General features: G+C 39.3%; 1 protein-coding gene across 1 annotated transcript in view; it reads right to left on the bottom strand.

Annotated features, from left to right (window-relative positions):
• LOC146768392 (uncharacterized) overlaps positions 1–24,980 on the bottom strand; it is a 66,112-nt gene that overhangs the window by 26,450 nt on the left and 14,682 nt on the right. The window contains exons 2-3 of the mRNA XM_085573819.1: positions 7,384–7,440; positions 5,871–5,969 (exon numbers count right to left, since the gene is read on the bottom strand). Coding sequence (XP_085429945.1) covers positions 5,871–5,923 — 53 coding nt within the window. The 5' untranslated portion in view covers positions 5,924–5,969; positions 7,384–7,440. The remainder of the gene's footprint in view (positions 1–5,870; positions 5,970–7,383; positions 7,441–24,980) is intronic.

Raw genomic sequence — 24,980 nt, 5'->3', positions numbered from 1 at the left:
GTTTGGACACACTATCCTCTATCAGGATTTTATTTCTGTATTCTAAAGAATTTTATTTTACAGTTTCTTAAAACTCACCATGTGGGGTTTTGCTATGTAAATGAATTGTCCTCACTAAAAATACAAAATATAAGATGGATGATACCATTCCCAAACACTACAAGAACGGTTGCTAAGATGAGTAGGTTGTACCTCAGTGGCTCTAAAGTCTGGTATAAGGGGATTTCATTAATGAAAGTGAAATAATTAGCTCCTCCATATCTTCCTAACGTGCAAAGTATAAAAAGAGCAAGCTGGATAATGCATCATATAATGCATTTTAAAATTTGCAATAGGGACAAACTGAAGCAAATCAACAAAGGACCTACACTGGTGTGGCAGTACTCATAAAAGGAAGGTATTATGGTCTGAGAAGAAAGCTAAGAAAGCTGGAAAGACTCATTTATAGAATAATATACACAAGTGAAAGTCCCTTCTTAAATGCTTTCAGTATAAAGTTGCCCTCTGTTTGGAGGCAGGAGAGTTCAAAAAATCTTTCAAGTCCCTGGGATTTGGTGTGTATTTAATTGTCACACCTTCTGCTTTATTTAAATTATCTATAAAGAGGGACTAGCACTATTTAAAGAGTTATGTTGTCTTTAGTGGCTCAGTAAAAATGAAATGTACCATCAACTTATATCAACAGCTGTTTAGAAATTTTCTGTCATTTCTGACAGAATATATAGTTTTGTGGATATTAAAGCACTTCACATGAATATCAGTACGGTATTTTTAAAATTTAAGCATTTTGATCTCATGAGGACTTTTAGGACTTTCTGTTCAGATTCAACAAGCAGTTTTATATTTTATTTTAGCAACAATATACAATACAAATAAAGACAAGGACTTGAGTAACACTTGTTTTGTTTGTAATAAGAAATTTCCAAATTACCTGTCTTGCACAAAATCAAAGTATTTGCTCCAAGCTAGATATGTTTTTTGCTATTATATGTTTTATAGCTAGACCTACAGGCCATTCCAAATTTACATGTGTGTGTATATATATATGTATGTATGTACATATGTAAGCTACTTCAGGTCTTGAATTAGGTTTTTGATGACAGCTTCTCTAGCTTCCATATATAATAGAATCCTTCTGAGACTCACTCAGAGCAGGTGCTTGAAAGGAGACTGTTAATGTCTCCTAAAGAAACTGGTTCTAGCCTCCACCCCAAAGAAGACCTACAATACAATGGAAGGAAATGCTGGACAGTATATTCTGTAGAAATAGTAAAATCTTAGCATATTATAAGGCCTTTGGAAGGTTTCTTTCTTCTCTCTAGCTATGTAAATTTGTTAACACAGGGTTTTTTCTGCAGAGGTCTCTTAGTCCTTGGCTGCCAGCCATGGTAAAACAGCTGAACATCTTGATTATCAACAACTTCAGTTCCATTTCCATCCTAGAAATAATTTCTTTCCTGACTCAGGTGGCAATTCAGCCACAGAATAACAGGAAAATGAACTTATGTTTCCAAAAGGGTATAAAACTAAACAATCAGGCTTCAGCAAGAAACCTGACCTGAGTTCTGCACTTCAGTTTAAAACCAAAAGCTTCAGAAGATACCCAATCAAGTTCACTCTGCATAAAATTGTATCTTTAACCTCCTGAGGCTTTCTTTCTGTTTTAAAAATTATAGCAATAGTGGGCAGTGTTCTTGTTTCTTTCAGTTAAAAATAAAATGATTATCAGAATATATCAGAAATTATTAATGAAATTCAAGTGTTCTGAGGAAAAATGTTCCATTGTCCAATCTGAGAACAACATATTAGTTGAATGCAAGAGTGACTGGAGATTTTGTATTAGATTCACCTGCTGTGAATGACAAGAGCACTATCAGCTGTTTCTATCTTTAGAAATTTGGCATTAATAATACATGTTCCAGATCAGCAGGTCTGTACTACAAAAGTGTTATCCTTCAACATCTCTGAATTCAAATCATTAGTGCTTTTAGGGAAAGAGGATAAACAACTAAGAAAGAAGTGTAATTAAAAATTTTCTCCCATGAATTGAAAATGGAATATAATTTTTAGCAGTATATCCATGAAGTTTGTTGTTTTTTCAAACCCTGTAGTTTTAGTTTGAAATTCTGCTTAAAATACCTATACAAACAATGCTTCTGTTTAAAAAGGTGTACAAATACTACCTCTGAAGAGAAGGTGTTAACTGCTAAAAGAAGTTGTAATTACCAGACTTTGATGGTTTTAATTTAAATATCATGGCCTTTATAAATTAAGCATAAAGGCTGGGCCCTGCTGTGTAGATGTATAATTTCATTAGTTAATCATAGATTAATTAAGATGAGAATTTGAATAAGAACTAGAAATCACCATGGTGTTTTGAACAAGATTCATTGTCATCTGTTCCATGCAGCTGTTTTCTCAAAAAGCACTGCTAGTACATGTAGATACTTCTTATTCCTGTTAAAACAGAATGTTGGTATATGACTGCCCCTAAAGGATAGCTTTTTAACAGCAATGAGTTTATTTGTCCTTTTGCTATGAACAATGCTCATAAAGCTATATTCAAATATGCTCTAAACACTAAACAGTTTTGTTGAGTAGTCCAAGTTCTGTCAAATAAGCAATTTTATTTAAAGAAAAATAATTTGTTTTCCTGCTAAGGAATTTTCAACACTTACCACAAAACTTCCAGCTGGGTTGCCTTGTTCTGCTCAATCTAGCTAGGAATTTAATTTCACAAGCTCAAAAAATGGCCCACAGCTGTCTCATGAGGTTTAATAAGACTAAGTGCAAGTGGCTGCACCTGGGTCAGTGCAACACCAGTACCAGCACAGGCTGGGGATGAAGAGATGGAGAAGGGTCTTGCTGAGAAGGATTTGGGGGTGCTGGAGGAGGAGAGACTGGAGGTGACCTGGCAATGCAAGCTCACAGCCAAAAAAGCCAGTTGTTTCCTGGGCTGTACAAAAGCAGCCTGGCCAGCTGGGACAGGGAGGGGATTCTGCCCCTCTGTCTCAGTCTGGTGAGACCCCACCTGCAGCGCTGCATCAGCTCTGGGGTCCCCAGCACAGGAAGGACATGGACCCATTGGAACAAGTCCAGAGGATTTATGTCACATTGATCAGAGGAATGGAGTACCTGTCCTATGAGGAAAGGCTGAGAGAATTGGGATTCTTCAGCTTGAAGAGGGAAAAGTTTCAGGGTGACATAATTCTGGCCTTTCTGTGTTTGAAGGGATCTTACAAGACAGATAGAGAGAGAGGCTATTTACAAGAGCATGTAGTGATGGGACAAGAGAGAATGGCTTCAAACTGAAAGAGAGTAGGTTTAGATTCGATATTAGTGAGAATTTTTTTACTGTGAAGTTGGAGAGGCATCAGAACAGGCCACACAGAGAACCTGTGGGTACCCCAACCCTGAAAGAGTTTAAGGCCAGGCTGAATGGAGCTCTGAGCAGCTGATGTAGTGGAAGATGTCCCTGCCCATGGTAGAGGGGTCAGAAATCTTTAAAATCCCTTCCAACTCAGGCTATTCTATGGTTCTGTAATACCTTTTTTACTCAGAACAAAGAAACACAAGACCACTACAGATCCACATCATCACTAAGGCTAGGTGCCTGTACATGAAAGGCAGGGGCCATCTCAACAAAATTCAGTCATCTAAGGGTAGCTATCTCCTGCAAGGGTCCTGGATGCAGATAGATATTCCCCTGATTTAGACACCTACTTAAGTCTCAACCTGAGATACAAATATCTGTCTGAAGGACTATTAAGCTTCAGAACTTGCTAAATATGTATATTTCCTTTTTTTCTTGCTGCACATTCTAGGGGGCCTTTCTTAGTGTCCAGCCCACAACACAGGCTGGGTATTAAGGGCACATTTTGGCTCACTATATTGGAAAGAATGAGCTTAACTAACCAGAGCACAGTAATTAGAAATCAGAAAGGGGAGATAGAAAAGTGCTGGAGAAAATGAAACAGTATCATACAACTCTGTAGGGAAAAATAGTGTCCCTGGTAAAACTAGGCTAATAAATAGATCAATCAATACAGCCAGAAAGCAAAAAAGATACCAGGCTTACATTGGTTTTCTTTTGAAAGTTTCTTGTGCCTGAATGATTGACTGTTTTTTCAAATTCTTTAGTTGTCCTAATATAAAATATTCCCCCTCTAATGATTTCCCCTGACATCCTTAATCTGAGAATGCTGTAGAGAAGACAGTGAAAATATATTCTTCTGTAGCTTTTAAATATAACAGTTTTCAAGGAAAGAGTTTGACCTCTTGAGGTCTCAGAAATTTCATTTTATGTTTGAGAAGCATAGTAATATTAATCTTGGTGTACTCTTATTTAGACCTTTCTGGATTTTTCTGCTTATCTAAAATTGCCTCTCCTTTTATGGTTGGAAAATACATAGTCCATTTTAGTAATGCCTTTATGTCTTGTTGTCATGAGTGGAAGTGTTCACACCAAGCACCTTGAAGCCCTTCAGCTGCTCTCCATAAATTCCCTTTGCAGAGGCACAGTGGCTGCTCCAAAGGACATTTTAGAACCCTGCATTTAATTTCTAATTTACATAATTCTGTATCAGAACCTCTCTTCCTGAAAAAAAATGAGAGTCTAAGCAGATTAAATAGTGAGAAACTTAATTGGATACCTAAAATGGGAGAATGTGACTGTTCTTCCTGCTATTAAGTAGATAGTATGAACAGCTTTAAATATAATTAGGAAAGACACTTCAGTATATAGTCCTCTTTGTAGTGTCATTATGGCAGTAAGGTTATGAGACATACAAGCTTTACACAGACATTTAATAACTTTATATTATTAAGCCATAACTGCGGAAAAAGCACACTAATTTTTGAGTTAACAAACTCTTTAAATGTGTTAAAATTGAGATGGCATGAAAGCCATTTACACCAATTCAAGGGGGCCCTGAGATAGCCAGAGGAAAGGAAATTCATAAAGGGTTACTACCTACATAGAAACCATATCTAGCTCAGGAAATCCCAGAGCTTCAAATGTTTGAAGGCTGAGAGAGCATTCAGGAAAACAAGATATACGTTTGCCCTGTTCTTATAGTTTCCCTTAGACATTTGCTTTTGGTCACTGCCAGAAATTGGATACTGTGTTAAGCAGACCTTGGTCTGACCTAGAACAGATGCTGTTATGGACATATTTATTTTTTAAGAAATAAACCATAGACATGACTTACAGTTTCTTTTTTATTTTTTTTAATATTTCAAAAAAGTCTCACATTTCACAGCTCAAAAACCTCTTCCAGGTGACCTTTCAGAGAACTTGTTTGTCTTTGCATGCATAAAACATTGATAATTCTTCATTCTTTGAAATAAGTTACTTTTTTCCTCAATAAACATCTTGTTAATAAAAAACAATTGATTTAGAAAAGCATGATATTTTTAGGGGGGCACAGATACATTCTGTTTACTAACAAAGTACTTCAAAGCCTTTAGAATTAATCCTCACCCTAATTTAGCTTGCTGTTTCCCTGAAAAATTTAGGAGATGAAAGCGGAGCTAATCCACAGTCCACTCACCATCCTGGTTATACAGGCAGCACCAATACAATGCCTTCTTGATTAGAAGTGAATCAAGTGCAGAGTGCAAGGAGAAGACATCAATGGAAAAGATGCAGATTACTATTGTTTCACTTGGGAATGGACATCCTCTCAAGCCTAATCTATGCAGTGCTATCAGGTGCTAAAATATTCTCTTGAAGAGTACAGCAGCAAACAAACAGGGTCTTCATTGTACTGCTCCCAAGTATCTCGTGTTCACTTGGGATCACATGCTGTTACCAGAGGAATGTGAAACAATAACATGACAGCCCTGGTGAACACATTCACAAGATTTACCTGTCAAGAGGACAGCGGATGTGCTGCACTGAAAGGCAGGGATGATAGCTCATTTCCTTGTTTTGTCTTGTTTGCAGAAAACAGGACCGTTTGAGGGGCCTGTAGTTGAAGAGAGAGAGTAGCCTCTGTTTAGTAAGATGTGACTTGATAATGCCAAGAGAATTTTCAAGCATGTTCTGTTTGATCTGCTGTTTAGGCCAGCTGACAGCATAAGGTGTTTAATGATTGCCTTTTAACTCCATACAAGCACAGTGACAAACATACTGAAAGCTTTCAATTACTGTAAACTGGGGAAACTATGCCAAAAGCTACTCTCAGTGATATAAACCATGGACCTGGCATGAAACCTTTATCATATTCTCCTTTTGACCTATCTACTTCCTTAACTAGAATTTCAAGGTGATACTTAAAAAAAAAAAAAAAAAAAAAAAAAAAAAAAAGTAAAGCCATGCTTGAAGCACAAAAAATAGATGTCTTTGTATTAATTCTGCTCTACCTGCAAAAATCAGTAGTAGAGAATAATGAGAAGAAGAAATTTTCTCTAGGAGCTGGTAGCTACTGTGAGCCATAACAGAAATCAGTTACTCCAACAGACCACCAGCCTCCCCAGAGCTTTGTAAAACAAGAAACTGAAGGCTTGGGATGCAGGCAGACACTTAAGCAGTTTTCATTACCATAATAATTATTAATAGCCACTAGCTATATTCTTATGAAATGCACCTTTAGACTTATTAGCCTCTGATGTAGTGCAAGTAGGTTAGATAAAAAACTGGATTGTCCTGCAAGGAGACACTGAAGAAAAAGGTTGTTTCTCCTCAGGAGAGGAAAAGGCTGAGCAGAATATGGCCAAAGGTCATCACAAAGACAGTGAATAAGATGCACGTGACAAAGCTGAAATGGTTAACCACCAATTCTGCAGCAGCAGAATGAGAAGAACTTTATTGAAACCATTAGAAATGGGTTTAAAAGAGGGAAAATATCTATTTGCACAGCAGGCAGTAAACTTTGTGAGGTTGCTCCCATATCAGGCAATTTAGACAGCCAATGGCAGCAGGTTCAAAAGGAGTTAGTCAAATTCCCTGGGAACAGCTCCATAAACAGGTTCTGAAGGCAATAGGCAGAGACATCATCCTAGACATCCCTCATGCAACAGCTGTGGCTGTTGGGAGGTGTAATGGGGAAACACCACAGGGTGTGGTTGGGCTTGCAGGCCTTTCCCCAGACACCATCTCTTCTTGTCTGGTTGGAGTTAGACTGTGGACACAGGCCATACTCAGACCCTGCAGGGCACTTCTCATGTTACGGCATGAGGACTGAATAGGAGCTTCTTCAGTTAGTGAATCTTCCTTCCTCTCAATTTAAACCACAAGCCTGAGACTTGCAGGAAAAGGTCAATGTCCATCAGCTGGCTTTCTTTCACATGCTACCCTCAAAAGAGCATGCACTTAGGCTTAACCTTAAACACCATATGGAATTGTGTTGATTTTAGTCTTGAAGTTTAGCACATGTGTACCTGAAGCACCTGGCATTCAATTCTTCTGTGAAACAAAGAGAACCTAAGAGTTCACATCTGAAAGATAACAGATAAAACCACAATGAATGAACAAACCAAAATGGCATTAATTGCTTCCTATTACAAGTACTCCATCACTTTCCTTAATTGAAGTCTCTCTCCACCTCTTCCATCTTTGACCTTCTCTAACTAGTGAAGTAAAAACTTGCCCTCATATTTCTGTCCTCTCTCTTCTTTTCTTTCTGACCTTTTATTCATCCTTTCCCTTCTTATTCTAGTACAGTTACATGACTAATGAATGGGGGTCTTATCTAAAACATAGTGTTTTGGAGAACTTTCATGGGATCTCCGGATCTCCATCAAAGAAGAAAGCACACAGAATTTCTTCTAAAGACACTCATTTCAGTGTTTGCAGTGTGCTTTTGAGGAGCTTGCAAGGAAATGCTATGTGAATTCCACACACTGCTACTAAAGTCCAGAATGCAGGGAGGATAAAGATGGATTGGCAAACTCAGCAGCAACATGGTGTGTATTTGTTTTCACATTTTGCTTGCCTCTCAAGCATGCCACATAGGTCATGGATCCACAAAGAATTTTGCCTCTGAAAGGGAGTGAGCACCAAATGCTTTAAATAATAATGAAAGGAATCTCAACTGCTCACAGTGCATATACAGGCAACAGTTTCCACCTAGGCCTCTAAATTAGAGGTAGCATATGGTGAGGTTTGCATTCCTTGTAGAAAAATACAATAATATTTTTATATTAATATCTGACTCTTTTTTTAACAAAAAGATGAGAGAAAATAATGATTTCTCACATTGTCTAGCTAAGATCTGCTGACTGATAAGCAGAAAGGTGAAAGGAAAAGACATGCATGCCTGCTGTTAAAGAAAAGCCTATTTGCACATAATGCTCTGGAGAAATTATTGAACATTTCATCCACACAAAATACCAGCCCTGTCACTCTGCCAGGGTCAGTGAGACCTGGGCCAATCTATTGAGTCAGTTCTAGTTATGCAAGTTAAACGGTTTAGTGGCTGCTTTAATTAGGAACCACATTTTGTTTACAAACTTACAAAAAATGGTAGCAAAGAATGTTCCATGCCCATGCTTACCAGTCCCAAAATTTGTCCTAACCCTCATCCCCCAAAAAGGGTTTCTTTGCCTTCTTCCACTCATGCCTGGGCAAGGTGCCAGATACACATTCCAGAGTGTAACAAACATAGGTATTGCAGCATAAAAGTGAGATGTAGCACAAAGCATATCTTCTGTGAGAATCCCATGCAGGACAAGGACAAGGAAGCCTAAGACATTACTGGCACTGTAAGGAAAACAACAGGAATTTAAATTAAAGAACAATAAAAAAAATTATTCACATCTTCCTACATCTGTTAACAACATCACTGCAAATGTTTTCATTGTGACATCAATCTTTCCTTCACATAATGCTTTTTTCTCATTCTTATCTCACAAACATATCCGTACCTTCTTCCACGCTGCTCTTTCTTGCAGATAGGAATGACCATTTATAATCTATTTGTTCAGTTTCACCTTTACCTGACACACACCCTGGCCAAAGGGACCTTTTTAGAATGTTGCTTTATTAAATTTCTCAAAACTTTAAACATCTCAAACACTGAAGATTTGAAGAGTTGCAATGGAAGTGAATTTGTGACCTCAGTGCTCTGTCAAGTTGAGGCACTTAGCCTTACTCCAGATGACATGAGGAAGGACCAGAAATGACCAACTAATACCATGGTTAGTCATGTAATTTTGTAGTTTGCAAACATGCCTAATGAATCAGGAGAATGACCATCCAAGATGTACTGAAATCCAAAGAAAAATACAAGAAAATTTGGGCTGCAGCAGGACCAGACATCCTGTTCAGAGAAGTTGTTCTTCTGTGCAGCTTCCTTTCCCCACTTCCTCTTGGCTTCTAGTCCTGTCCTCAGGTCATTAGACCACATCACTTCCCTGTTGTTAGCAGGTTATAAATACTGAGACAGATACCTACTGACATGATACTGATAGCAGTTTGATAGTAACAGATCTACATTATCAACTGTAGCACTTGCCTAAAAGCTAACAGAGATTTTCTGAGTCCCTCTTGCTGCAAATTTGCAGTTTCTTTTCTTTAAGCCTTAAAGGTCTTTACCATGTTAATATTCACTCAGCCTTGTATTTTTTCCTACGTGGCTGAAACAGAGCACATGAAGATCTGTCAACCCACAAAATGTATCTTTTTTTGAAGTGCATTTTAGAAACTTAGCCATTAAAAAACCAAGCGGTGCAGCATTTTTATCACTGGTTAATACAGGATTCTTAAACCAAAGCACTGCTGATCAATAGTGAAGTACCTAACTCTTAGCTTTATTGATTATGTCTGCACAGGTTTAATTCACAGGTTAACTGTCCTGGCTCCCCAGATACCTTCTTTGCTGAAATTTAACACAGCTTGCACAGAGTGAAAAGTATCTCCCTATCACATTCTTGATCTTTAAGCCAGTCAATACATTCTAAATCTGTGTTGGCAAGTGCTAGAAAATTTGGTGCTGGTTTAGCCAGAGAGAAAAAGGTTTCTCAGCATGAGCTCAGTTTTCAGCACACACCACAAAGAAACTTGAATGCTCTTGTTTCTGTCACAAAAGAGGACCAATGAGTTGATGCTGTCTGAAGTTCTATTGTAAAAATCACCTGAATTATTTTGATTTTTCCTAAAAACAGAAGTGACTCTTTTTAAAATTGAAAACAATAACAACACCAACAAAGCTCCCATCAATAAGCCACAAATTTCAGGAAAATCTCAGTGTATGATAAAGAGAAAAATGCCATTGCTGTAACAGATTTCAGAGGACCCTGTTTGAACATAGCCTCTGTATTTGCAGAAGGACTCCAATCAGCAAGATGCCATCCAGCTGACTGAAGAAGTGAAGCTGTAATCTGTGCATTACAATCAGGTTCTTGGAAATTTTTCAAGTTGTTCTCTAAGTGCATGCTCTGTAATAGCCAGTGAGAAGGTTGTCATTGATTTCAGGTATGGGAGAAGATTTCTGCTGTGCAGAAGTCTGTGGGAGTGAAGGATTTGAATGAAGAGAAAGAAAAGGGTGGCAATGGCTATTCAGCAGTACATCAGTGTATCTTTAAACAGTGTGCCAACCAAGGTAAGGAGGGGAAGATGCCTAAAAATTTTTCCCAGGTCTTAGCCTGCATTCATAAGGGGCATTTGGGGTGAAGCTTCTTCTCTTGGTGTACTGTACAGCTTTCTGGAATAGGTTTGCTGGAAAATCATTTGAGAAGGGGAAGAGTAAGAATTTGCAGCCTTACAGACTGTACTGAATATTTAGATGTGCTGACTACATTGGCTTTACTGCCCTCTCACAGTTTTGAGACCACAGGTATGACATTAGTTTCTGCCACATGCAAGTTTACTCCAACACCTACATGTTCACATTTTGCAAGCAGAATTCAGCACCATGGCAGAACAACTTAAGAACCACAGCAAATACAGCAGTTGACCAATCCTACAGTTATAGACACTTGGGTTCTAGCTTAACTGTGAGTGTGACCATTAAAAAACAAAGATATTGAAAATCTTTAAGGTCTCACAGGCTGACTGTGTTAAGGGACATCAGTTACCTGAGGCAATAGTACAAAGCCAATTTGCAAGCCTGTCGTGTACAGCACAGTCTCTCTATTTACACATCTGGTGATTGCTTTGCAAACCTTTGTTCAGAATTTCTCCAGTGTTGTCTGGGAGAGAAGAGTCCTGTCTGGTGTCTCTCCATGCATCACATTCATTCCACTCATATCTCCCACCTAAGCAATATTAGGCATTCTAAGTTTCTCTATCCAATATCTTGTTTGAAGTTGGCATATTGAGCTGTTCTATTGAACACAGTTCATGCCTTCCAGGCCATGACCTAAATGGTTTTTAAGATATCAGGTAAATTACAGATGTCATTTCAGAAACTGCCCAAGTTTAAAAATAGATGCTGAAAACCATCTGCAGAATTATAAACGGTGTTGTTAATCTCACAAACTCTACAGATTAAATTACTTATCTGTTTCCTGGAGGTGGAGCAAGACATCTATTCCCAAAAGGCACTTCCCTCCCAAGGCTAAGTTATTTCTTTAGATGTTCCATTTAATGGGTGGAAGAAACTGGACAGAAAGCTGCACCCGAAGAATGGGGAGAGCTAATTGTGTGAAGTAATAGCTGTGACTCCCAAAGGAGAGTGAGAGATGGAGGGGAAAAGAAGGAAGGGCAAGTAAAGCCCATGTCAGATTAAGATCTTTTTCCCTCCTTCTTGTTGGCTGCAGCTGGGTCTCACCCACTCTCTGTCTTGAAACTGTCAGAAAGCCAATGCCTGGCACAACGGCCAAGTAATTACTGATGACAAGTGAGCAGTATTTTTCCAGATTGACTTTCCTGCCTTTCTGCAAGAAAAATAAACCAAAAGCTGTGCCCCAACAAACATGACAGGAAAAATAACAATACTTGTATGGGACTGATACTGGATTAGTGCTGCTCCCCCAGCTGCAGACTGGAGAGAACTACTACCACTTTCTCCCTTCATCGTCTCAGCAAGGAAGGGAAAGATTGAAGGCAGGATGGGAGAAGGGTTTTTTCCAAAGGTCAGCACATCTCTTTTAGTCAAACTCAGTGCCACACAAGGACAGGGAGAAGGCAGCAATATAGAATTCTCTGGGCATGGCAGTAACTGAGATAGACATAAAAATGCTTGTATTTGATTTACTGAAAAATAAAAAAACAGTATTGTTCAATCCTCTCCTTTCAATCTGAGTTATATGACTCATTCTGCCATCTTTTAAAGACAAGTAAAATCATGTCTGAACTGTCATGCAAGTGGGTCCTCCCAAATGATGATTTCTACAAAAATCTTTCTCAACAATTAATATTTTCATTTTAAGATGGAAAAAACAAATATAAAATTCCACTCTGTATTAACTGGCCTCAATGATCTAGCCTGAAATTGTTACCTGCTGGCCTATGTAATTTGTTGTCTTATTTTATCTCTTAAAATCAGGACCAGAGATCCTATTATCTGAAGAGAAATCTATGCATGCTAACAAGATCTCATTTCTACCCAGAAGAGTGCCTCTTTTATTTTTAATTTTCACATGGACCCTTCATTCTATGATTCTCAGTTGGAGCCACAGAGAATAGATTTCTAACCTTCATTTTCTGCAGCATATGAGATGTTTGTAATCTCTCTTTCTGTGGACAACACAAACAGAAGTTGGATGGATGGATGGATGGATGGATGGATGGATGGATGGATGGATGGATGGATGGATGGATGGATGTGGTTCATTTGATGATCTCATGTCTGTTTTTACACTTTAAAGGTTTTGTTTCTCTTCCCTTCATACCTACAGATGCTAGATTCAGTAGAGCAGCCCTGGAAGAGGCTGTTTTGGTAATATAGTTAGGCCTCCTGGAAGATATTAATTTTAGAAAGCCATTTTAGAAAGCCAACGATTCATGTTTAGAAAAGAGAAAATCTTAAGTCATTGTATAGGTCAATAAATGAGCAAAAGAATTGGGATATGACTTTTGCCACAGGCAAATTAACTAGCTGATCTGAGATAAAGAAGAAAAATATATTTAAAACTACAAAATCTCAGAATGGGAAAAAATAATTCATACTGTAAATGTTAGCAATTATTGCTACAGGTAGTGATAACTCTGCAAAACTCTATTCAAAATCTCTGGGTTTGCATGCTTCTCACTAGAAGGCATTTTCAGGATAATTTTTGCATTCTGTTGACAAGTGAATTTCTTCATTGATGTTTTTGCTTATTAGGAAATTAATTATGTTAGAGTCATGTAAGAATAAAAAATTTCATTCAAAGAAAAAATTCTGTCTATCTGTCTAGGCCTGCGAGCTTAATTCAAAATACCCTGCATTTGAAATCCTCAAATTTGGGGTGTAGTCCTCCAAATGAGACCACCCAGACAAATTTCCTTTGATAACCAGTGAGATATGTCAAAAGAAGCCTGGTAAAACTTGATAAAATCTAGGTTTCCTTGAAAAAAAAATGGTGCAAAAGCTAGGCTTGCTCCTGCAGAAGCAAGTTATCAAAATAGCATGCTTTAAGATGATTTAAACCAGCCCATTGTCCTTAACGCCACAATAGAGCAGAACACACAGAGCTACTGTTCCTCAGCTGAAGGATAATAACTTCCTGCTGAGGGATGGTGACTCCTCGGGATGTATTAACTCATTCATTTTCAATCACATACCCATGTCTGTGAGCAACTCACCAGAAGGTGCTACCTGAGAAGCAACTGGTATTTACCCAGCTCTGCTCCCCTGAAATCTTACCCCAGTCTTTCTCCTGGTTCAAGTCTTTGGCTCATGCTCCTAGTGGATGAGACTAACCTCTGTCTCATGGGGCAATTGTCTCTGACCAAACTGCTAAGCTCCCTCCAAGGCAGCTTCTGAACCACTACAATTTGTCCACAAATTTTTTAGTGACAAAATATAAATTGGTATTCAGTCTGTGACTAGTGATAGACTTAATCAGTACATGGTATTGTACCAGGATAGGGTTAATATAGCTAAAAAGGACAGCTCTGTGAGACAAGAACTCCAGTGTCAAAAGGAAAAGATAATCAAATTGCTGTACTCATGAAAATATTGAACCTTCCTTATTTTTTTATTTTTGAAATATATTCCACGTGCAACTTCCCACAGCATTATGAAAACATGAGCAGAACTGAATAAGAAAAGAAATTGCAGAAGCAAGCCTTTATGTAAGACATATCTGTGTTGCTCATGAGCAAGTTTGGAGCTTCTTCCTCTGGCACTCGTTTCTGAATACTTTGACACACATAAACCTGCCTGGAAAAAAAAAAAGCAAGAAAGAAATGCTTGTGGTTATTAAAAATGAAATTACTCTTCAGAATATTTGGACAGATCCTAAACAGAGAGTGCATTTACAACATACTATCAGCAGAGGAGTCACAATCTGCCTCACAGAAAATCCCTGAATTTTACCTGCTTACATTGTCCTCTCTTCTGCTCTGTGACTCAATGCATGTTTCTTGCCAGGTAGGCCAACAAGTCCAGTTCCTTCCACTGGAAAAGAAGTTACTTCTGCACTTTGCAACTAAACTAGGTCCTGTAGACATGCTGATGTACACAGGCCAAGGGCACACGCTTGTTAGAGTGTTTATGTCTTCCGCCTAGAAACTGTTCCACTGGTCCACAAGATACTAAATAGGCAGAGTTTGGGATTTGATTCTTCAACTCTTCAAACAGCTGGTTCTTTTCTAAATGGATGGTTTAATTTTTGGCATGCTTCTCGTTTCTCACTGCCATCTCTTGCAAGAAAGAAAATGTGAATAAGGAGACATACACAAGAATTTCCCCTTAATAAAATAAATCCCAGTCTTTCTGCTCCAGCCACAGTGTGCTTTTTACATAGTCCTTTTAAGGATAGAGGTACTGGGATGAAAGAGCTGTATCTTCAATATAATAAACAGATGTAGATGGTTTCTTTATGGTAACATGAAAGAATCAAAAGGGAATTAATTAATAAATAAATTAATATGCTAAGACATGTATATGACAGCCCCCATATTCTCAAAGTTATGTTTGTTTCATCATCTTTTATTTTACTTATGCCTGAAGACGTTTTACACTGCAAGTATCACATCCTCTTGCATGAGCCCTATTCACCTGAGCTTCAGCCAACTAAGTAATAAGATTATATGAAGTCTGGGTTTACACAAGATACAGAAACCTCACTTGGAATTTTATTATAGTTAAAAGAGTCAGATGCTGTAGGGGAAGGGTTTCTCTCTCTCTCTTCCCACCCTTCCAGTCCTTATTTACCCCATTTTATAGCATTCACAAGTTGGATTTCAGGGTGTTAATAGAACACGGAGCAGAATTTTGGAAAGTCTCCAGCTCTACACCCCACCCAGATGAATACCTGGAAGCACACTGTTAATACAGCTATCCTGCCAGACCAAAATCAAGTGTGGAACAAATGTTGAAAGGATGCCCTCTGAAACAGGTAACCATAGGACTGACAAAGAAATACTTTGTTTACAGTTTTACACCTCTCTGGTAAATAATTTCATTTTACTCCACAAATCCTTTTGTGATAGGAACAGACACATTGCAAGAAAATGTTGATGTCTGTTTTTAATGTACTTCTTCTTGCTATTTTCTAAACCAATATGATATTTTGACAAAACATAGGAATTGGTCAAGTTTAGGAGGTAGGATTTTGCAGGATGATCTAGTATCAGCTGTGTTGCCCCGTATCTGGCTAAAAAATAGAAAGTATTTTCTTTGTGTGTCAGAGCCAGAAGTGACTGGGGATTTTGTAGAGCATAAAATGCTTGGTGTACATTGTATGTACTTCAAAAAGCTTTCACCAAGCCCAAGGCAGGCACCCAGTGAAACTCCAGCCCCTTCTACACACTAATTTAGAACCAGGGATGCTAGTGCTCTCTTGGGTCCTTGGCTCTAGCTCCAATATGCTGCAGCATAAGACTCTCTACTTCTGATATCCAAGGTTTGAGTACAGCACCTTCAACAGTACCAACTCCTCATTTATGCCAGAGGAACCTCTAAAATTCCTGACTCCAAAACCACTCTTCAAGGCTTTCTGGTCCTGTACCATGGAGTGAAGAGGCTGAGATTACAGTTTCCCCATCAACTACCTTTGGTCTTATAGATCTGCATCCAGGCCAATAGTTTCTGGGTGTCCCACCTTCCTTAAAGCCACCCTCTTTCCCCAGGATCCCATGTACCCTTAGGAAAGCTGTGTGATGCTCAGTGTCAAAGCTGAGTGGCAGGAGAGGAATTAAGGAGAGTTTTCATGCCAAGATGTCATCCCAGTAAACACACTGTGCTGTTATGTTTGAAACATGACCTGGATGGCAATCACAGCAAAGACTCGCAAACCAGCAGAAAAAATCAGCCCAAGGTGAACATCAGTTTTGATTCAACAGCTTCCTTGCTTCCTTTCCAGTGCCATCTGTCCCTCTCCTGGATCCCCTTGCCCAGTGCAGGACCTGCTGCAACTTCTGTGCTGTGACACAGCAATGGCAGGGTAATGCTGGAGCCTGCTCCCAGAGCTGGGCAAAAGCTTTACCTTCCTCACTCCTCTTCACACAAGAGAGGCCAGAAGGTGAGAAAGGCCATCCCTTACCCCATTGCCTTCCTCAGTTTTCTGTGCCAAAGTACAAAGCCCTTCTCCATCAGGGTGTAGGGTTAGCTGATTTGTCCTCTGTGACAGATGGGTCCTATGGAGACAAGGTTCCTCCCAGGTCTTCCTCTGTGACAGCCTGGCTCCACTGCATCAATCCCCATGTGTCTGGAACTGAGTCTGACTGCATTGATTTAGCAGTCCATTGTCCTGTGTGCTTAGTGGTAAAAAGCCAGGGGCCTCATAAAACAGGAAAGCTGGCCGGACAGAACACACATCCAGTCAATATGATTAATGCAACGTTCTCCGTTTACTCGAGAGAAGATGGCAGTTTTTATACACTTCTACATAGTTTACAGGTTTCAAAGGCACTCTGATTGGCACACTAACATTGTTTACCTTTGCCTTAAGGTGGCCTAAACCTTACACTATAAACCTATATTACTTCACACCCAGACAGCCCATGCTTCCCATCACACCTTAATACAATTTCTAGCTGCGCCACAAGCTCTTAATTTTTAACTGCGTCAGAGGCTGGAAGGCCTCACAAGGCCCAAATCTGAGGCTGGAGTAGCTCAAATCTCATTCCAAACATAAATCATGACCTCTGTCTCCCAGAAATTCTGTAACAGTGGTAAATACCAGAACATGATCAATAGTGCAGCATCCAGAGTCTGTGTTCGAGCTGCAATGCCAGGCCTTGGGCTCCAGAAACACCACAAGCAACACCACTGTGAATTGGGCACTGCCTGCTGAATTGAATGGATCAAAGGAAGAAGCATCAGAAATAGGCCAAGGACACACACTTTGCCTGCTCCAGGTGCCTGCTGAAATGTCATAAGCCATCTGATTGTAACACCCTTTGAAAAACTCTTTGAAAACCTGAGAGTTCAAAGGCACGAATCTGATTTCATGTACATGATTTTAGTGTTTCTGAGGAGCCGCTGATTTCAGTGCAATCGATCTTGATTTTCAAAACTGTAAGGTCAGGCTCCAGCCATTTAATTTTTAAAATGCCAATATTGTGCTGTCACCAACTCCAAGCCTGGAAACACTGGCAGTTCATGACAGATGTGTTACATCCTCCTTCCCCTTTCTGGACCCCATTCCCTGCTACCCACTGATCCTCCTACTACGACACAAGTAAGTCAGGAGCAGTGTGATGTATTCTGGTAAAACAAAATAGATGAGGTTTGAAGAACATAAACAGCAATGTACTAATCCAGTTCATCGTATGATCCCAGGCTCCAAACAAAAGGGCAAGGGTGGGGCCCTCAGACCAGTCCAAGTGTCGGGTGGGTCCATGTTTTACGAAAGATAAGAACATGTTCTATTAAAAAAAGTCTTTTGTACAGTTGCTCTTTGCGACCCTGAAGGGGGAAAAAATTATCTCTGTGCACAGGCTGCAGTGGTGTGAGGCGGTGCACGCACATATACTGCCCTTGCAGCGGTGCTGCCAGGCACTGGGGATGTGTATGTTATTCACAAGTCAGCACTGCCAAGGGAACGTCGATGGAAACTCCAGCATGCAACGGCATCATGGCAACAGACTTGCCCTGTGGCATATTTTTATCTTGTTGTGGGATTTTTTTAACTTCTGTCTTTGGTTATTGTAAATGACCAGTGCGAGAATGCTTTCTTTTCCTATTACCAGGATTTACAAGGACTGAACATTTATGTGAATGAGGACATCTACCACAAGGATTCTGCTATCAAGACAATGTGAAAGTCTTCTTGCTTTAGGACACTACTGTTGAAGTCACCTACTCATGGTGCTGATCCACACTGAGTCTGTATTATGTGGGCCTTGTGAGGGCCTCAAATGCAGGGTGTCCCACACCACTCCAAGGCAGCCCCTGGTCCCTTGAGGGGCAGCAGCATGGCGCAGCAACCCCACTGAGCTGGGCTGCAATGCACCCAGTGCCCAGTGCCCTAGTGAGACTGTATGGGAAACCAAGTAGGGATGCAGTGAAGAGCACGGATTAAATACTGAGACCAAGAAATAAAAGCAAATCTTGCCCTGGGGCAGGTATTTCCTGAATTGCCTAGGGCAAAATTTTTATCAGTTTCAGAGGCAGAGAACAGAGAATTGATTGAACCACAAGTATAAGCACAAACATAAACACAAGCACCTTGGAAGTGATACATTTCTTTGCTGTTATGCTGTACTCACTGCAGCTGAAATGTCTTGAAAGTAAATTGGATTTGGTTTCAGTCCAAAGGAGCCAGACTTAAAACACTGATCTACACCTGGGTTCAGATTCCTCAAATGCTTTTGACTGATCAGTTATAAGAACCTGGGGTCAGCCCATCTTAGGAATCATCACAGAACAAATAGTATTACTGAAAAAAAAAGAAAGTTAACATACGCCTCTGAAATCAAAATAACAAATGCTTTTTTTTTTCTTGTTTCTCAGAGAGAATGAAAATTTTATGTGGTTGACTTTCTGTAATCCACTTGTAACTCTTACAAATTTGACCAAGGGTTTTATTCCTACCAGATGTTTATTCTTTTCAGGATGAGTTAATTATGCCTAAACAAAATGTATGTTTCTTAGGAAGCAACTTTAAGTGTTTAGGAAGGCAGGTTCGCCTGTTTATGCTAAAGAAAATAAGTCCATCAAATTTAATGACGAGCAATATTGTCCCTAAGAGAAGCTTTGTAATTACCCATCTATCCCTTTCTATTCTTTGTAATAATTCACTTGCAATTATCTCCATCCTGTCTGATGTTTTTCTAAATTCTCCATGAATATAAAGTAAAGCAAAAGTCTGATAAATCACGATAGTTCTTTAAATTTCTGCAAGAGTTTCTGCAGTCAAAGAGAGGATGGTGTGGAAGGGGTTACACTTTGTGCTCAAGTTCCTCTTTTTGTCCCAAAGGAGAGGAAAGAAGCAGAATACCTCCAGGGGCTAATGAAACATGGAAACAATTTGTGTACAAGCAAAAAACCAAGGCTCGTCTTCTCTCACTGCCAATAATAATACTTTATTTCCTATTTGTACTGTATAATGTTCAGGATGAAAAACAAGTGATATTACTTGGTAATTCCCAAAGATGCCATTTTATATGAACTGTGCCATCTCTCTTAGCTCACAGTGTGTAGAAATAACTCTGCTTCCATGCAAACAAGAGGCAGGAGCTACCAATTTTGTTTTAATTTGAGCAAACTGAAATATCCTTGATGCAAACTTCAAGAATTTTTGCTTCTTTGAGGAATAAGATTTAGAAATTAAAATATTATAAGCTGATTTAGAGCTCTCCATCTTCAAAAAAAACCAGTTATACTTCCTTTACTATTAGTATTTAAAATCTTATTTTTGTGCAAAACTAGAAAAGGTGGAGCACAGCACAGGGTAGGTAGTGTGTGAGGTTGATTACAAATCAGCACTGATTATCACTGATAGTTTCCTCCAGAAAGAATTGGTGTGAAAAACAGACCAAGCTTAACCAGGATGCAGCCTCATAGCATTAATGGAAATTTCCCTCTATTTTCACTAAATCTGGATGTGTCCAGGGAAGCAGATGAAACTGCCTTCTAGAACAATGAACAAGGATGCTGAATTTAGACCCCCTGCAAATGACTGCTGGGGTAATTATAGCAGGTGTCAAAATCCCTAAGAATAACTGAGAAACAGGACCTCCCAGCCCGCCTCTGGTGTCAGATCAACAGAGATAAAACAACAAACGAGGTCCCAGTGGGGCTCCCCAGGCACGGCAGGCAGGGAGCTGAGCTTGCCGGCAGGGCTCAGCCTCTCTCTGGGAGATTGTTTGCTGCTCCCTTTGGAGGAAACCTCCCTGCTGGTGGCATACATCCCCTCAGCAGGGACAGCAGATTAAGAGCCTGCTCTACTGTCTAGGAATGTAAGAAAAGGCCAATAGCATTCCCATAATGTGCTTCCAGAGGCCTGAGCAGCTGTCACTTGCTCCACTGTATATAGTGACTGTGTATTCAGTGATTGTTTTGGCCCATCTGCACTTAAAGTTCTCATGAAAACCACAGTGGGCTTGCCTTTGAAAAAATAGCAGAACCCTATATAGCCCTACATACACAGAGGCTTTCAAGGATCTTCTATTCTGTTATAGCCTGTTTCAAACTTACAGAAAACTGAAGAACTGCTTACAATATCTCCTGGCTTGGCAGATCAGCACTGGGAACAGCCTGTTCTGGCAGAACTATATCCTGGCCCAGTGCAAGGTGTCCCCGCCCATGGCAGGTGGGTTGGAACTTGGAGGTCTCTTCTCCAAACCATTCAATCATTCTGCAATCCCTGGTGCTGTCTGCTGTGTGCCTCATCTGCAGCAGATTAAATTCTCAGATCGCATACTAGTAGTGCTTGTATTGTTTCAGAGTGGTAATGATGGGAAGCCAACTAGTTATTACTAGAAATATTGTACAGAACTGCCAAGTTCTTAAAAAATAGCCTAAGCCTCATACCATGTAATAACTGCAACTAGGCAAAAAAAGCAGATGCAGTCTTAGCCTTGTCATAACCTTTTGCATGCAGCTGCTTTACCATCAGACATGCACTGGTGACACGTGGCAAGTGAAAACACAGCTATGTTTTCAGTAATTTCCTAGATCTCAGTCAATCCAGGATTTAAATGATGCAAGAGTGACATTGCTTAGTCATTTCTTTGCAAAGTCAAGAAGGGGGAGCTCCATCTGCACCTCCCTTCCCCAGTCACTGTGGCAATACTGCTTTAAAACTTTAAGTAAATACAGGCTTTGGAAATGGAGTTTGGGAAGCCAACTCAGTAACAAAGGAAACTTCAGACAAGAACTCCCTATTGCCATCTCCTTGTTGCTAAAACCAGGAGACGACCATTAAATAAAATGCCAGAATATCAAATAAGGCAGTCTGATGTTGGAAGTTTCTCCTTTTTATTCACACAATCACAGAACAGTGAATTCACAGTTTGGGTTAGAAGGGACCTTTGGAGAAAACCTGTCAAATCCCTTTGCCATGGGCAGGGACACCTTCAACTATATCAGGACCTAAGTAGCCTTATAATTCAAATTTAACAGCCACCAGCAGCAAATGCATATTCTAAAGCAATATCAAGTGCACTTTCACAAAAAAAAACCCTAATGTATATGTCTTGCCTTCATTAAACTCTGGAGCTCTTCTGGCCATATCCACAAAAGTTTTCTGGGATGAGAGAAAGCTCCAAGGGCAAACCCAGCCTTTGCAGCCCCAAACAGAACTAGATACTATGGAAATGAATTGCTAACACTGTTGACCAGCTCCATTGTTTAAAGCAGCACCCTCTCAGACTTCAGCAATAATTCAACAGTGAAATAAACAGCTCTGATCAGATAGCCAGGGAAATTAGATAAAGAGCACAATAGCTGTGAAGATAGGAATATTTCATGAAGAGTCATATATCAGTTTATTCCTGATTTAAGTCCCTTTTGATTACTCTTTGTTTATACCTCACATCTGTATGACAAGTCAGAAAGAAAGGCAAAGATCTTTTCTGACAGAATCTGTTTTCCCCCAAGATGACATGTGCATGTTACCTTCATGACTTAGCACTCAGCCATCTCCTTGTGACTCTTTCATGTTTCTTGCGTTGAAATAATGACTGTGTTTCAGGACACAGCAATTTCCTCAGAGCTTGTTTTGATACTTTAGTGTGCTCCCGGGATACCAAACCATTCAAAAGTGCTCTTTTCCTCTGCGTCTGTTCCCACAGAAGTCCAAGGCAGCTCCTTTGAGTCTCAGGACATCATCTTTGAAATTCCGCCCCCACCATTACTTTGAACATAAGCAGGTTAAACCTGAGTTTAGTACTTATTTTGTATCCTAACATACTCATTTCTTTCAAAGTAAGTCATTTAACTACAAAAAAAAAAAGCCACCCAACAATAAAAAAATCCAAGATGCCTGGATGTAACGGAATTAATGCGATCACCCCACTCTTTTAATAATACACTTCCCAAAAATGTTACTGAAGGGGTCAAGTGTGGTTGCTGTGGATGAAAGAAGCTACAAGCAGCAGGAGTATAGGTTCAGTGCTGGGAAAGAAGAAATCTCTGTCCTTGTCAAATGGGGCTACTGTGGAATTCAGGATGCTCCGTACACACAGCTGGCTATAAAACTCTTCAGATCATTCAGCTCTGTTTCACCCCTAGAGCAAACAATTCTCTTTGCATTTTTGTTCCTCTTATCAAAGGTAAATAGGCTGGGTATTTTGTAGTACTCTGGGGTTTTCTGAGGATATTCTTAAAATACCTGGTCAAGCCAGAGGACCACATCTAAGGGAGGAGAGGCCATTCTCTTTATAGGTTTGGGGGCCTACTTTTGAAACTAAGACATTGTAGAAGATATTTTTTCTTTGGACAGTTTTGAGAGGTAGGTTGATACCAAGATAAAACATACCTATCTAGGTTTTATAACCATTGTAAATAATTTGGGTATCTAATTTATTATCGTAAATTGAATATTGAATACTTTCAAATTACTACATTTAGCAAAAGAGTCCAAACCTACTGGTTTTCCTTTGCCTTTTTATGGGCATGCCATGCAGCTAATGGCTAGGCATTCCCATCCAGTGTCCTACTTTCTGTTTGTCACTCTATGTCTTAGGAAACCATACTTTAAATAGCACAGATAATACCTATAAATAATGAAAGGCCAAACGCCGTAAAAGTTTTACTTTAAAAGGAACCACAGAAATCTAAAAACCTTTCAAAGATATCTCCTCTACCCCCAGTTTGTGAATGAGGATCTTGCTACCTCAGCTTCAAGGATGTGGTATCCTTTTTCAGTTTATTGTACTCTGAGTTCCCTGGATTTGAGGACTTACTACCTTCAGCAACACTATATTTTAGCGACCATTAATTATTCTCAATCCTAATTTACCTTTGGAAAAGTATTTTAAGGAAATTACCTTAGCTTTTCCCCCAAAGCAGTTCTACGGGAAGAACAAATCAGTTGCAGTTAGGAGAACTTCACTATGGAAGGAGAAGATTTTTCTGAGGTGATGAGCAAGTGTCAAGTGTTGCATAGAAGTCCCCCAAATTCCTTCATATTAGTCAGCCTCCTTTCTCTCCATATCTCCAAAAGTAGATGTTCTTCCTCCTGCAGTTTTGATGCTGCAAGTTGGAGCAACTTGTAAAAAGTGAGAAACTATGCAGAATTAGCAAACATCAAACTTGTGATAGATTACAGTTTCCAATCATAATGATAAACAAGTTGCTAATGAGCACACAAATTTGCTCCAGTATGAATATAGAGTAAATTCACCAACTGTAGTAAAGCTATTTTGGAAATACATCACTGTACATGAGACAAAGTTTTGACTCTTTTTTTTCTTGATTTCTTGATGACATAACACCAATAGACAATGTCTTAGTGTGAGAATCTAAAAACCTCAGAGTATTTTTGCTCAGGTATAATAAATGCAAAGTATTTTTAAAAAGCAGTAAAATACTTGAGAACTAAGGTGAAAGTCACAGGCTTTACTTCTCATTTAAGCAGGAGTAGTAGAAATCAGAATCTGGCTTGTTGTGCTTATTAGCAAGGGGAGAAGCAGAGGCACTCACTTTAGTAACAACTGCAAATACAATTCTCCAAATTTGCATGGCCAAGCAGATGAAAATAAGATCTGAAGATAATTTAAAATGACAAGTGGGAACATTTAACAGTGACAATTATTTTTCCTTTTTCACAAATTGCTATAACTATACATAAGAAAGACACTTGACTATGTACAAATCCTGCAGTCTTACTTAGGCAGGGTCTGGGCTAGTAGTATTTATTTCACAAATTCATGCATTTAGGATTTGTATCACAAAAGTCTTCCCAATGCTGTTTATTCTTTTAAAAATCCTCAACATATCAACAGGAACGCAGGGCATATCTTGGGTTGCATCATTAGCTTCAGTTTCAGGAATTACTAAAATCCCCTAAGCTACAATTTGTCATGATTCTCATTCTTGGGAAATCCTTTAAAAGAACTGTTAAAGTAATTAAGCTAGTGTCCTCGATTTAATCTTTAGGGCTGTTTAGCCAACATTGAGTCACCGAAGTCTTCTAGGTCAGACAGGAAAAGAATTGACGTCATTGCAAAACGCCACTGCGTAAGTGTGTCTGAAAAAAATGGCAGCCAAGTGCACACAGTTGGATAATCAGATGCTGTGAATAACAGTCAGCTCAACAGGTGAGCTTAGGGAATTAGGCACTTCAGAGCTGAACCAAGTGTGTCCTTATGCAGATGATAAAATATCTGCAATGCACTTTCTCTGACATAACATATTTAGCAAACTTATCAAGATGTTTCCTCTGTCCAGAAAGTCAACCAGCCTATTAGGAGTGATAATTTGGCACAGAATATGCTCGAGGGACAAATACGATAAGGGATGTTTCATACAAAGGGGCTTCCACTACTAGCCAGC

This window comes from Lonchura striata, chromosome 2 (genome assembly GCF_050655825.1).
Source record: "Lonchura striata isolate lonStrDom1 chromosome 2, ASM5065582v1, whole genome shotgun sequence".
Lineage (NCBI taxonomy): Eukaryota > Metazoa > Chordata > Aves > Passeriformes > Estrildidae > Lonchura > Lonchura striata.
Note: the sequence above shows the minus strand (reverse complement) of the source record. Positions and strands in the feature narration are given on the sequence as shown.